The sequence below is a fragment of the Mirounga leonina genome, unplaced genomic scaffold (assembly GCF_011800145.1).
Source record: "Mirounga leonina isolate KUSES-001 unplaced genomic scaffold, KU_Mleo_1.0 Mir_53, whole genome shotgun sequence".
Classification (NCBI taxonomy): domain Eukaryota; kingdom Metazoa; phylum Chordata; class Mammalia; order Carnivora; family Phocidae; genus Mirounga; species Mirounga leonina.
The window spans coordinates 42,074,542-42,089,136 of NW_023270807.1; the positions used below are offsets into that span (position 1 = coordinate 42,074,542).

The 14,595-nt window shown below is 35.9% G+C and overlaps 1 protein-coding gene across 8 annotated transcripts in view; it reads left to right on the forward strand.

Moving 5' to 3' along the window:
• DOP1A (DOP1 leucine zipper like protein A) overlaps positions 1–14,595 on the forward strand; it is a 113,473-nt gene that overhangs the window by 88,814 nt on the left and 10,064 nt on the right. For 4 of the 8 annotated variants that reach the window (XM_034991090.1, XM_034991092.1, XM_034991095.1 and 1 more), the window contains exons 20-32: positions 91–235; positions 339–521; positions 2,028–2,153; positions 5,429–5,563; positions 7,717–7,772; positions 8,920–9,024; positions 10,495–10,561; positions 10,724–10,868; positions 11,037–11,116; positions 11,986–12,095; positions 12,348–12,497; positions 12,637–12,698; positions 14,254–14,406. In XM_034991090.1, the coding sequence (XP_034846981.1) occupies positions 91–235; positions 339–521; positions 2,028–2,153; positions 5,429–5,563; positions 7,717–7,772; positions 8,920–9,024; positions 10,495–10,561; positions 10,724–10,868; positions 11,037–11,116; positions 11,986–12,095; positions 12,348–12,497; positions 12,637–12,698; positions 14,254–14,406 (1,517 nt within the window). The remainder of the gene's footprint in view (positions 1–90; positions 236–338; positions 522–2,027; positions 2,154–5,428; positions 5,564–7,716; positions 7,773–8,919; positions 9,025–10,494; positions 10,562–10,723; positions 10,869–11,036; positions 11,117–11,985; positions 12,096–12,347; positions 12,498–12,636; positions 12,699–14,253; positions 14,407–14,595) is intronic. The other 4 variants (XM_034991091.1, XM_034991093.1, XR_004676627.1 and 1 more) reach the window with 2 other exon arrangements.

Below are 14,595 nucleotides of genomic sequence, written 5' to 3' on the forward strand. Positions count from 1 at the left end.
TATTCCTGTACTATTTATTGAGCACCTACTATGTGCCTAGCACCTGCTGGACATTTACTATTGATAAAAACATGAACTTTTCTTTCACAGAACTTGTGTTCAAATGAATACATTTTATTTCAGGCCTCTGTGGATGGCATCAATCATTCCACCAGATATGATTCTTACTCTTTTAGAAGGGATCACAGCCATTATCCATTACTGTTTGTTGGACCCTACTACTCAGTATCACCAAGTAAGACTGCATGAATATCTGGCTAGTTTGAAAAGAATGAGGTCCAATAAGTACCCATCTGTAAACCTCAGTAAGTGATACATGTTTTTCCCCCCGATTTAAGCTTTTGGTCAACGTAGACCAAAAACACTTGTTTGAAGCCCGCAGTGGAATCCTCTCGATCCTTCATATGATCGTGTCCTCTGTGACATTGCTTTGGAGCATCCTGCATCAGGCTGAGTCTTCAGAAAAGGTCACTGTCGCTGCCTCTGCATCTGTTACCACCATTAATCTTGGAGCCACAAAGGTTAGACAATTCACACTTGCTCTGTGGAGCTCGGAAGTTGATTTCGGGACTTTCCTAAAGACTATTCAGAACCTGTGAATAATTTGAGTAGTATTTTTGACACTGCATGAATTGAGTAGTTAATTCCCAAATAATCTTAACTGTTTCATTGAGAAATGACATATCACAGAATTCACCCATTTTAAGTATATACAGTACAATGATTTTTTTCTCCTACTACATTTCCGGAGTTGTGAAACTGTCACCACAGTCACTGAACGTGTCCATCACCACAGAAAGATTCCTGGGGCCCAATTTGCAGTCACTCCTTGTTCCCCTCACTAACTCCAATAAACCACTAATCTGTTTTCTCTACATATACATTTCTTTTTCTGGACCTTTTTAATAAATGGAGTCATGTGTTACTTGGTCTTTTGTATATGGCTTCTTTCATGTGACATAATGTTTTTGAGTTTCATTCATGCGTATTATAATTTTATTCCTTTAGGACATCTTAAGTTGACATTTTAATATGCAGAACTCGCCTAGAAAATAGTTTAGCAATATGCACAGAGAGCTTTAAAAGTTTTGTAGTCTATGACCTAGTAATCTACTTTAGTAATGAATTCTAAGGTAATCAAAATTATGCAGAGATACATACATATCATTATAGACTTATGTAGTGGCAAAAAAGAGAGATCCTAAACAGCAAATATGGAAATGGTTAAATAAATTACACTTTTAATGTTACATTACATAGCTACTAATAATTGTGGTTTTAAAGAAATCTTAGTGGATAGAAAACGTGTAAAACTTCGGTGAAACAAGGACATTACGTAATTGAACAAATCTTGTATCTATAATTCTATAAAAAATTATATGCAGAAAAAGAAATTAATGTTAATAGTGATTATCTCAGCATAATATGATTAATGGTTGAGTGTCTAAATTTTTTTGTTACACTCTGGCATTTTCCAAATTTTCTACTTTATACTTAGAGGAAAATTCTATTTGAAAGCATGTTATACAATGTCAAGTTGTTGAATTGATATCCCTCAGTTACCTAATCTTACTCTTAGACCTGACTCCCTAGATCGGGGAGTAATGGGAGCACAATTGAAATTAGGGGAAGAGGAAGGGTGGAAACTATTTTAAAATTTTACTTAAGTACTTACGTTTAGATTAAACTATGCTTTTCCGTTGTATAATTTCACTTAAATATAAAACACTCCCTTTCCTTTTTAAAGGAATCTACTAATTGGATTTCATATATAGTGTTTTCCTATTATGTCATATAGACTCCTGCATTTGGCTGACTGGCAGTTGTCATTTTATAGGGTTTTTTTTTTTTCTTTCCCAGTTAAAATAACCATGATTGCCTCCTTTAACACTATTAAAGTGTCCTCTACTGTTATTTGGGTGGCAAAACATGAAAGCACTATATAGTATTTAAAAAAAAAAAGCTAAAAGTGCAGTCTATTAATGTTCCATAATTTTTAATTCACTTGTTTATTTAAATTGTTTTAGAACTTGAGACAGCAGATTCTTGAATTATTGGGCCCCATTTCAATGAATCATGGTGTTCACTTTATGGCTGCTATTGCGTTTGTATGGAATGAAAGAAGACAGAACAAAACCACCACCCGGACCAAGGTACATGTTTAACTGTTTGGTACTTCTGTTGTGTCGTTTGAGAAGCAGTGAGTATATGTGAATTTTCAATTCCCCGTTCGTTGCAGTGGGCCTGGGGTGGGATGGGGAATAGAAAAGCAGTAGTTTTTCTACAGGTATAATGATGTATTTACTGCCCAAATGTCTTAAATAAGTATAAAAAGCATCATTTTATGGAAAAAAAGAAATTCGTATATTAACTCTATTTGAAATAGAAAAGTTAACATAGTACAGGGTATTTTTTTAAATGTTAGTCATTCAGGGTATGGAGAGTTTTCATCTTGACTAGATTTTCATTAAGACATAGCTTAAATAGTTTCTAAATGTAATCCATATATTGGCTTAACTGGATTATATATGTGAAATTTTTGCAACTTTGTGAGTTCGAAAGCTCAAAAATGTTCTATATTGGAAATAGTGACTCATAAGAATATTAAGGCTATTAAATAATTAACATTCACAGAAGATACATGATTTATCTAGTTAAAGGTTTCTGATCTGTTATTTTTGTGTTGATTTCACATTACATATATGTTGAAGTTTCAAAAGGAATAAAAATAAATATGACATTTTTTACATGGATTCAGTAACAGATACTACATTAGACAGAAGTAAAATCCTTAAGTATTTAAAATCAGTCAAGGACCTGTGGTTTGTTATTAACAAGGCATAACGAACACATGCATTTTTCTGTGCTCTTTCAAAATTGAGAATAAAAGGATTTAAAAATGCATAAACCCACAACGACAAAAAATTGAGAGAGTTGACCACAGAAAAATAAGAAGTGTCAGCAGAATTTTACGAGAAGAAAAAAAACACATGTCTGTGTGGTAACTGATTTAATAGAGAAAATTGATAACTAAACTGCTGCAAGAAAGGAAGCAGTTTCCACTGTAAAACTATAGATGGACTCTGGAATTCGAAGTGTCAGGTACCTCTAAAGGCACAGGGTTGGAATGCGGCTGAAATCTGGAGGATTGATTGAAAATTTATATAAGGAGCAGCTGGACAACTTCTAGATCCCTTTTCCCCAGCTCAAGCAACCACCCGCTCTTAATTAGCATTAAGCACCCAAGCAGGAGATTGGAGTCAAGTTTGCCCTGTAAAGAGTTGGTCAAGAAAGGCTCTGAACCCAAGGGCACAAGATTCACACAGGTACATTAGACTTCATGGTGAAAACAGGAGCATTCGCAAAAAGTTTATATACTGAAAACTGGGCACTAGCCTCACCCCAGTAGGTAGCAGGAAGCAGTATGGCCCTTAGGTAGGAATTTTGAGGATTCCTTCTGGGAAGATGACCTGACCAAGAAAAAAGACATAGCTACTAAAGTTTTTGAGGCTACTAACAAAACACTAGGCTGCAGTCACCACACAGGGAGGCCTCCCTGCCCACTGGTCTTGCACACAAATGCTTGACTTACCACTTTTTAATTTCTTTTTCAAAAGCAATAATAGCAGAGTTGTTACGAGCACAGACTTTGAAACCAAACTCTTACTTTACTAACTGTATGACCCTGAGGTAGAAATACTACTTCATGAGGTTGTGAGAATTGGAAGAATATAGATATGTGGCACTTAGAGTAATGCCTGGCACTTAATAAGCACTCTGTAAATATTAGTCGTATTATTATTCCTGACATTTAAATATGAATAAAGAGCCAAGGATTACCAGCCACATGAAGAAAGCCTCTACTATTGATAGACAGTGACCAAAACAACTAGATAAAGTCAAAAGAATCAGTGCAGGTAACAGAATAACATGTAAGTAATAATAGTGATGCCCTTGCAAGAGGTGAAGCTATATTGCATCCATGATATAAGAAGATTCTAAGAAAGACCTTTGCAAAAATTAAAATTTTTCTTGGATATAAATTTTTTTTATAGCAGAAACGAAACAAAATCAGTACAAGTGTTGGAAGAGAAAGTGGATAAATACCAGAAATAAAATATAAACTTAGAGATATGGGAAGTAGGGGAAAGGAGATCAGAAAATTAGGAGAGTGATACTGGAGGGTCAGTATCTTTTTTGCAGAAAGAACAGAAGAAATGAAGGGAAAAAATATTAACGAAATGGTACAAGAGAATTCTCCAGAAATGAAGGGAATGAGTTTCCACAGACACTATGAAAAGAGATTTACACAAAGATCAGCATGCAGTTTCAGAACACTAGAGATCAAAGATCTGAAAATCTTAAGAGAAAATACTGTTCCTATTCAGTGGAATCATGATAAGACTTATCAAGAGCAGCACTGGAAATTGTGATGGGAAAATTAATTTCAACCTATAATGCCTTATCCTGTCAAACTGTCACTCAAGGCATTTTGAACCATGCAGTATCTATTTTTTATAAAGGTATTACCATCAATTCACCCTTTCTCGGCTACTGGAAGATGCATCTCCATTAGAGGAGGAATAAACCAAGAAGGAAGAAGACACGGGATCCAAGAATGAGGGGTTTGGACACAGAAGACAAGGAAAGGGAATTTCTAGACTGATGATCACAGAAAAGATATCAAGATGTTACTTTGTAGCAAGCCTAGGGAGTACCAACCCAGGGTGGAGCATAAAGACCTCTAACAGATGTCTCAAGGGAAAAAAAAAAACAAAACAGGAAAAGGGTAGAAGATTAATTACCTAATATATTCGAATATGTAATAAGAGGTTTACAGTTGTTGGAGTAATTTGGGGATGAATTTATGATAGAGATGGAGAAAACCAAACAAAAATAAAGCAGTTTATTAACTCTAGGAAAAAGAAAATGTAAAAGAAATGTAATGACAGTATAATACACAGTACAACCGTAAATAGTTAATGAATATTAGATATTGATTTAAGTAAAATTGTGACATAACTATGTTGGGAGGTAGGGAGAGAAGTGTAGGGGAGCTAAATTTTTGTCTTCTGGTGTAGGAAGTCAGTAGGAAATTGAAAAAAAAAATCATGAAATGGGGGAAAAAAAGCTGTGTATCACTCAAATAATAGAAAAGAGCTAAGAGTTGAGCAGGGTTGCTTTGGGAATGTGAGATATAGGATAGGACACTGCTATCTTTTCTTGTAAGGCTTATTGTCCTATTTGATTTTTTGAAATGATGTATATACATTGTATTGATAAAAATATATTTTTTTACCTAATCAAGAGACTTGCAAAGTCCTTTATATTAAAAAGAGCCCATGAGATATTCTCTTAATCCTGTGACTTCTCTTAGAAGACTTATGTACCCACCTACATACAGAGATACAATGATGTGTTTACCCAGGTCATTCCTGCAGCGAGTGAAGAACAGCTTCTACTAGTAGAACTGGTTCGCTCCATCAGTGTCATGAGAGCAGAAACCGTTATGCAGACCGTGAAAGAAGTTTTAAAGCAGCCCCCAGCCATAGCCAAGGACAAGGTAAGAAGAGCTTTTCTTTGCATTTATTGACAATTCTGTTTCAAAAATGATGCTGGGAGGTAAGATATTTTTTTGTACAGCATTGTCCTTTTACAGATTGCAGAGAGGAAGGCATGTTGGCCTCACACTACTGTAATCAAAACATTTATCAGTATCTGCAGTGACTGCTATTGTGATCATTCCCATAGCCGGTGAAGAGTCATTCACTGCTTAGATCTCTTATGTGAATGTCTAAGGCCGTTCAGACTTGTATGACCGAATTCTTAGGGGAGGTTTTTCTGGTCATTTAAAGGAAGAACACACAAGCCAGAGCCCAAGGTCGGCTGATCTCAGTTGTTGCCTTATTATTATTATTATTATTATTATTATTATTATTATTATTATTTTACAGCTTCTTTATTGCTTTCTCTCTGGAACGAATGTCCAACATTTTGCCATAACCTTAGTTCTAGTCAATGTCATTTCTTGACCATGTACAAACCCGTGCTTGGCAAGGGCTACAGAAAATGAATAATAATATAGTAATAATAATACAATACAGTAATAATAATACATTACTCACAGCACATTGTCTCTAATTAGGCAGATATAAAAGTCTGCAAATGAGTAAAATTATGGACTTCTCTACTTTCTTCTTTTTTTTTTATTTTTATTTTTTTTTAAAGATTTTATTTATTTATTTGAGAGAGAGAGAGAGAGCATGAGAGTGGGGAGGGTCAGAGGGAGAAGCAGGCTCCCCGCTGAGCAGGGAGCCCGATGCGGGACTCGATCCCAGGACTCCAGGATCATGACCTGAGCCGAAGGCAGTCGCTTAACCAACTGAGCCACCCAGGCGCCCTCTCTACTTTCTTCTGTTCTTTGTTCCAGCAATACTAAGAGGTCATATTTTCTGAGAAAATAAACAGAATTGTTACACATATCTGAAAATGTTTATTTTTTAAAATTTTATCTTTTTCTTGAGTTGCCAATGGAAAGAGTATACTTGCATGTGTGAATAGCTAATATCCGTGTTAACTTCTAACATGCTAACTATTCTAACATCACCCCTGCGGCATTTGCGATAGGATTTTAAATTTGCATGTGAAAGCTCAATTCAGCATAATATTGAGCAATTGAGCATCTGCTTGTGCCAGACATTGGACTAGGCATGAAGGATATGAAAACGAGCAAATTCCACCACCACACCTTCCAATGGCTGCCTCCTTGCTCTGAGTCTAAATTCTGAATCCATTAGATACTGGATTTTTGTGTGTGATAAAGGGGAACCTTCAGGGGAATAGTTGGTACTAAAAAGGAACAAATCGGTAAATGTCAGTGGACATCAGTATCATTTCCTTGCCTGTTACTAATTTTTTTAATTTTATTTTATTATGTTAATCACCATACATTACATCATTAGTTTTTGATGTAGTGTTCCATGATTCATTGCTTGCGTGTAACACCCAGTGCTCCATGCAGAACGTGCCCTCTTTAATACCCATCACCGGGCTAGCCCATCCCCCCACCCCCTCCCCTCTAGAACCCTCAGTTTGTTTCTCAGAGTCCAGTCTCTCATGGTTCATCTCCCCTCTTTTACTACCAGTTTCTGCTAACTTAGTGTAGTGCCGAGTATAACATATAATAAAAAAGAAAACACTTGTCGTTAGAAATTAGCACACTCGGCACTATCTCTAGTTAAAGACTACATTAGGAGGCTATTAGGAGTTGGTCTCAGATTTAAACAAACTACACTAAGTTAGCAGAAACTTGTAGTAAAATAGATTTAAATTCTAATTTTGTAAAAATTTTCAACCCAATTCTGCTAGCACCACCCAAGTATAATATAAGCTGATTAAAACTGATGTTGATGCTTACAGAGTAAATGGATCATTTAAAAATAATGGCTGGAGTATCAACTTTTGATGTGTGGTGGGGGAGGTTTGAGAACCTTTTGATTTCTTCTGTCCATTTTCAACTTTTTAAACAGATCTTGGGTTAAGTTTTTTTCTACTAAATGAGTTCGCATGGCTTTATTTTTTATGACAAACTAGTGTTTTTGTTTTCTTTTAATGTTTTATATTAAAAATTGGCAGTAAAGTACAGAGTAGTTGCAACAATAAAAAAGCTAAAGCAGCATTTTTCTTCAATGTAAAATTGATTTCTTTTGTTTATAGAAACATCTTTCTTTGGAAGTCTGCATGCTTCAGTTTTTCTATGCTTATATTCAAAGGTAAGATAACTGATATAAATCTCTCCTTTCTGCATTAGTAATGTGTAAAAGTCAGGGAATAGAGGAGACAAGCACCTGAATCCTTTCAAGAAGTTGCTAATTTTTCCTTTTAAAACTAAAAGAACAAATGCTAGCAACATTGTCTGTGGATATATTTATACAAGTCAATGGGTATGTTAATGAGCCAGCCAGGCAGATCCTGCAAACCTAAAGACCTAAGTGTAGTAGAGATTCTATGGCTACTGAAACAATGAATTGTAAGAAAATCATTTAAGTATAAATGAAATGCTGAATCCAACTCTTGAAACCATGCCTGTTGCCACTGAATCCATTATTACTTTAATATGGGTGAACATGTGGTAATCTAATCTGACTTTTTTTTTAACATTAGGAATGATGATAAAATATCTTCTTGTTCTGGTATTCCAGTTTTGTGTTCCCCTGAACAGAAGTCAGTTGAGTTTTGATAAACTTCTTACTGAAGACCTCAATCTTAATCCTCCCTTATAAGGCAGTTCCATATTAATCACCAAACTTGGCATCAATTTGTGATCTATGACTAACATTTATAAAGTTAGGTTAGGTAGTATATTTAAACTGATTGTGATTTAGAGCAAGGACTACCTATCGTCTGAACTTAGATACATAGAGGTGTTATGGTTAAGGCCAGACTGAAACAGAGATAATCTTAATTTCTCTAGATGTGAGACCACTTGGTTCAGGACAGATTGGTAACTCTCCCTTCGATGAGATAAAGACTCATAGGTGAAGGAAAAAGAGCTAATATAAATGGAGAGGATAGGACCAAGAGCAAGTGACTATGATGTCAGTAATTAAACTGAGACTTACTGCAATTGTATTTTACTTCTGAGAGTCCATGTAATTAAAACTGGGATTTCTCTAGCAAAATTTCTGTACTAATAAGTCACACTGTATATTTTATATGTGTTGGGTTTTTTTTATATATATAATATTAATAGAAAACATAAGGCTTTTAGGAATTTTGTCCTATCATATTCTATACAAATTTAGGGAATGTTTCAGAGAAACTAGTAGGAAAATGTGTTAAAGGCTGTGGGAAAATATAAAGAAAACTGAAGTTTGCTGTGCCTCTCTCTATATATACGCAACTATATTTATCTTGCAGAATTCCAGTGCCCAATTTAGTGGATAGCTGGGCATCACTGTTGATACTTCTGAAAGACTCTATACAACTGAGTCTTCCAGCCCCAGGGCAGTTTCTTATACTTGGGTAAGCAATTTCGCTTAAAAATACTATTTTGAAGAACAGAATAATGATCACTGTCCTAATTGCTGAATAACAGATGTTTTGGGTGACCACGCGATCACTGTCTTCTCATGGAATTCTCAAGGTATAGAACTAGGCATATGGTATGAGACCTGAAAAAAAGGCAGGAGGCCGTAGGGAAGAAACAATGCGTGTTTATACAAAATGTAAATGTACTAACATAAAACTTGTAATAGTAGTTACTTTCGGGATGAGTAGGATGGCTGATGGGGAACTTCATAGAGGAAAGTCATTTGAGTTCAGGGCCCTGAACATAAACAGGCTTTACCCCAGACCACCCCAATTAGAATCTGCTTTCTAGCAAGATCCCCAAGTGATTTGAGTGAGTATACACTAAAGTTTGAAAAGGACTGCTTAAGATATAAGGGGGGGGAGGAATAGAGTAAACTTTTCCCCAACCTTTTTACATTACCTCAGACAGTCCAATGAGGTCTTCAATGGCCAGCGACAGTCAACATGTTCTCATATTGAATGTTTGTTTACTACCGACCATTCCACTGATGTTCTAAAAATTCTTAATTATAAAATAGAAATTGATATGAAGGTTGCTTTTCAAAATAACCTCACATGTTAGTTTGGAAATAATTATGCATATAATTTATCTTAATAAAAGATAAATGTCAGAGTAAATATCGAGTGGAATTTTAGCAAACAACAGAAGTTGAAATTTTTTTTCATTCATGAAGTATTTTTAATCTGTTACATACACACAGGATTAGAAGCCATTTCTCTTACAATTTAAAATTGCTGGGGTTTTTTGTTTTTTTTTTTTTTTACTTTTTTGTTGATACATAAAACAAACAGAAAAATATACAAATAATTAGTACACTACCCCACAAGTTATTAGAGTGAACACATCAACTATATAATTCAAGTCTAAATTAAGAAATAAAACACCGTATGTCTCCTCAGTTCCCCTCCCAATTACTGTCTGAACCTTCTCCCCAAAGATAACCATTATTCTGGCCTCTAACACCACAGATAAATTTTGCCCTTTTTTTTGAACTCTAAGTATATGTAAATATTTTATTTTGTGTCTGCTTCTTTCACACAACTTATGTTTATAAGATTCATCCGTGTAATTTCATGTAGCTATAATTTATTAAGTTTCATTGCTGTTCAGTATTTCACTGTATGATTATGCTACAAATTCTCTTCTGTTGCTGGACTTTGGGGTTCTTTCCAATTTGGTGTTTTTATGAATAAGCTGTCAGGAACATCCTTTACATGTGTTTTTGTGCATATGTTTATTCCTTTCAACAGAGTCATAGGATACTCATACATTCATTAAACACATAAAATAGAAGTTGAGGACACAAAGCCACTTGGTCACTGGGAGAAATCAGATTGCATCATTTCCTTTACACTGATATTTCCTGTTTTGTTTTGTTTTTTTCCCTTTGGCCCTTTTAGGGTTCTGAATGAGTTTATTATGAAAAACCCTAGTTTGGAAAATAAAAAAGACCAAAGAGACCTTCAGGTAAGGCATTCTGAATTGAGGGCCGTTGCCAAAACTCTGTGTCTCGGTGCCCTCAGCTCTAAAAAGATAAGGTTAAATAAGATCATCTCTGAAGTTAGGAGCACGTGTGTGTGCGCACATGCACACATATACAGGGAGTGTTTTTTTTCCTTGTTTCTTTAGGACGTGACTCATAAAATAGTGGATGCAATTGGTGCCATTGCTGGTTCTTCTTTGGAACAGACAACATGGCTGCGACGAAATCTTGAAGTTAAGCCTTCTCCCAAAATAATGGTGGATGGAACCAATTTGGAATCTGATGTTGAAGGTATTGATTTCAAACATTGGGGTTCATATTTATAGGCACCTGTTTACTACGATCCTGGCAACTAGCACTGTAAGCACCATAAGATCATCCCTTTCTCATGTTAGCAGGTAGCTTTTTTTACGGGGAAAAGGTCTAACTGTACCTTGACCTGTCTTTTCTCTTATTTAGATATGTTATCACCTGCAATGGAAACTTCAAACATAACTCCTTCTGTATATAGTGTCCATGCATTGACATTACTTTCTGAGGTAAATATCAAGTTTTTTCACATGAACTTCCAAGTAAACAGTGTCATAATTCAGTATTAGCAGGTAATTCTGACAGAGGAGTTTTTAATTTGAAAAACCATTTTGTACTTCTAGAGATCACTATAAAGAATAAAGTTTTGACTTTGTATTCAGACTATTTAGTTTGTTAAATATTAGTGATAGCTTTAGATACTGCTTCCTTCCCCATGCACTGTTTTTTTAAGTATGATTTTTAAAAAGAAAAGTGCTTTTGTATCACAGTATGATCAGGAGGGTTAGAGGTGGTATAATGATGCTTAATGATGCTTGCCACACTGAAATATTTTACAGTTTATCAAATATTTTTAGATCTATCCTCTGACATGCTGTTTTTTTAATATCCTGTTATATAGCCTTGTAGGTCACTTTTGTTTCCCCTTTTCAGTTGTGGATACAAAGTCTCATAAAGATTAGAACAATATGACTAAGGCCAAAGAGCTATTAATTGATAGAGTTGGGACTTAAACAGCTTGGTTCATTTGGTTAGTTTATTTCAAGCCCTCTTTTAACTGTCAGAGAAAGAGAATACTGAGTATCTAGTCTTTAATTCATTGTTTACTCACTGTCACATTAGAAGGTTCTTGATCTCTCTTTTTCTATACTTCGCTATCTCAGTTGGAAATAGTAAAAATTTGCTCATACTCCTATATTTATAGTGGGCAAAAAACAGAGTGACAGAAACCATTCATATAAAAATGGTTTAGTGACATCTGATTTTAGATTTTTATAATTTTAAGGTATTCTAGGTGTTCGACTTACAGACTGAAACCCACCTCCAAATGCTGTCAGTTTTAGCTGCTAGATTATACTTCATTTCTTATGTTTTTTAGGTTTTGGCTCATCTTTTGGATATGGTTTTCTATAGTGATGAAAAGGAACGGGTTATTCCTTTACTTGTAAATATTATGCATTATGTTGTGCCCTACCTCCGAAATCACAGGTACTCTTATTAAAGTAGTTTTCTTAATTCAAAGCCTATTAGAAACAAATTGTGTTCCTTTATTGCCGTTTTTGGAATTACCACAAAATGACATTATTTTTGCTTTGAATTGTAATGATTTTTAAAGAAAAACATTATTTCTGTTATGGGCCTTCATTTCATATCATCGTTCTAGGTGAATGTGATATATGAATCACATGATTCAAGTTAGACCATATCGGTTAAAGTGGTTCTGGTTCTCCTTCCTCCTAGTGCGCATAACGCCCCTAGTTACCGGGCCTGTGTCCAGCTGCTTAGCAGTCTTAGCGGGTATCAGTACACACGGAGAGCTTGGAAAAAAGAAGCCTTTGACCTCTTTATGGATCCCAGTTTCTTTCAGATGGATGCCTCTTGTGTTAATCAGTAAGTCGTGGTCTTGCTTTCATTCAGTGTGATAATGCATCTCACTGAAACCAGCGACTGTCCTGCAAAGTAGAACACTGTTTTTAATGGTAACAGCAACAAAATCTTAATTACGTATCATAATCCTTGTTTCTTTCAGTTGGAGAGCAATTATGGACAATCTGATGACACATGATAAAACAACATTTAGAGATTTGATGAGTGAGTATTATGGGAAGCCTAAGCAGTGTATTTCCTGATCATGACCCATTCTTATTGTTTACCTTGTTCTTCTCTAGAAACTACTGAATTAGCTCTTTGTCAAGTTATACTTAATATCCTGTAGGGATGGAATGTTAAAATTGAAAGAGGATGGGACGCTTGGGTGGCTCAATCAGTTAAAGGGTCTGACTTTGGCTCAGGTCCTGATCCTGGGTGAGTCAGGCTCCCCACTCAGCGGGGAGTCTGCTTCTCCCTCGCCCTCTGCCCCTCCCCCTGCTCACGCTCTCTCGCTCGCTCACTTGCTCTCTCAAATAAATAAAGTCTTTTTAAAAAATGTAAGGAGGACAACAGGTGATAAATAATCAGTAGAACTGTTTGGTCATGTCTAATTTGTGTCTAAATTGTTCCCCCAGCACACAGCATAGCACTTGGCACATCGTGAGCACTCCATGAGAAATGATTAAATGAATGAAAGACTGACAAGTTGAGGGGGCAGGGAAGGGCTGACAGCTGGGTTCAGCCTGTCAGACAAGTCACTCTAAATGCTGGGGCTCTGTTTATCTCCTCTGAAGGAAGAAAAAGAAGGACCGAGAAGATCAGAATCACTCTCTACCCGCCTTCTACTCTGTCTTGATTGGTTTTATATAGTAGGGTTCCTATAGTATTTCATCTGAAAAAAGGGTTTTCTTGTTTTTTTTAATTTTATTTATTTATTTTAAGTAATCTCTGCATCCAACATGGGGCTCGAACTCACCATCCTGAGATCAGGAGTCACAAGCTCTTCCGACTGAGCCAGCCAGGTGCCCTGGGGTTGTTTTTTGTTTTGTTCTGTTTTGTTTTGTTTTAAGTATAAAGTTACTAAACTAATGACTAGCACTAAAGCAGGGTAAGTCTGATGATTTCGTGTAAGTTCTTGAACAAAAGCTGTAGTTTCCCATCTGGAAAAGGGGCAGCATATTCTCCGTCCTCTGATCATCACAGGGTTGTTTTAAGGTTCAAATTCATCTGTTCAACAAGTATTTATTAAAAGACAAAAATGGGCCAGGCCATTATGCTAACCTTAATCAAATAAATAAGATTATTTCAGGGAGTCAATAGTTGTGAAGAAAGTAGGGTGATATGATAGATTTTAAGTAACACCTAAAGAGCTGACAGGTGAGGTGAAACTAAAGAAGCCAACCCTGGGAAGGCCTAAGGGCAAAGCATTCCATGCAGGGAACAAAAATTACAAAGGGCAGGCCAGATATTATTTTTAAAGCAATGAGGCGTTAGGCAGATGGCATGAAATGTGAAAGGGTTTTATAAAATGCCATTGTTGGTGTTTGGAATTTTCTAAATCTTCCTCTCTCTCCACATTCACAATTGCTCCCCTGTGCTGGGTCTGTGTGCCAGCCCTTCTGCCCCAGAGAAGAGCCGGGAATCCTCTACCCTAAGCTCCTCCCACCCTTGGAAGTCACAGGGTGTCTGGCCATTTTTAAAAACAGATGACAGAATAATCTTTTTGCATATGACTGCAGGAGTGTATCACAACCTCTCGCTTGCGTTCCTTTTTCAGCTCGTGTAGCTGTGGCTCAGAGCAGTTCCCTTAACCTCTTTGCAAACCGAGATGTGGAGCTAGAGCAGAGAGCCATGCTTCTCAAAAGATTAGCATTTGCTATTTTTAGCAGTGAAATTGACCAGTACCAGAAATATCTTCCAGATATACAAGGTAAATAGTGAAAACCTATTTTCTCTGTCTTCCAAACTATGTTTTTTTGTTCCTTAGGAAATACTTTCCTTAAGCTATAAGTTGGGGTGAAATATACCAAGTGTAGGTGGATGGAGAATGTTGTAGAAACAGAAATCTGTTCTGCAGAATCAACAAAAATTACCATCACCAGCATGTAAAAAAACATCA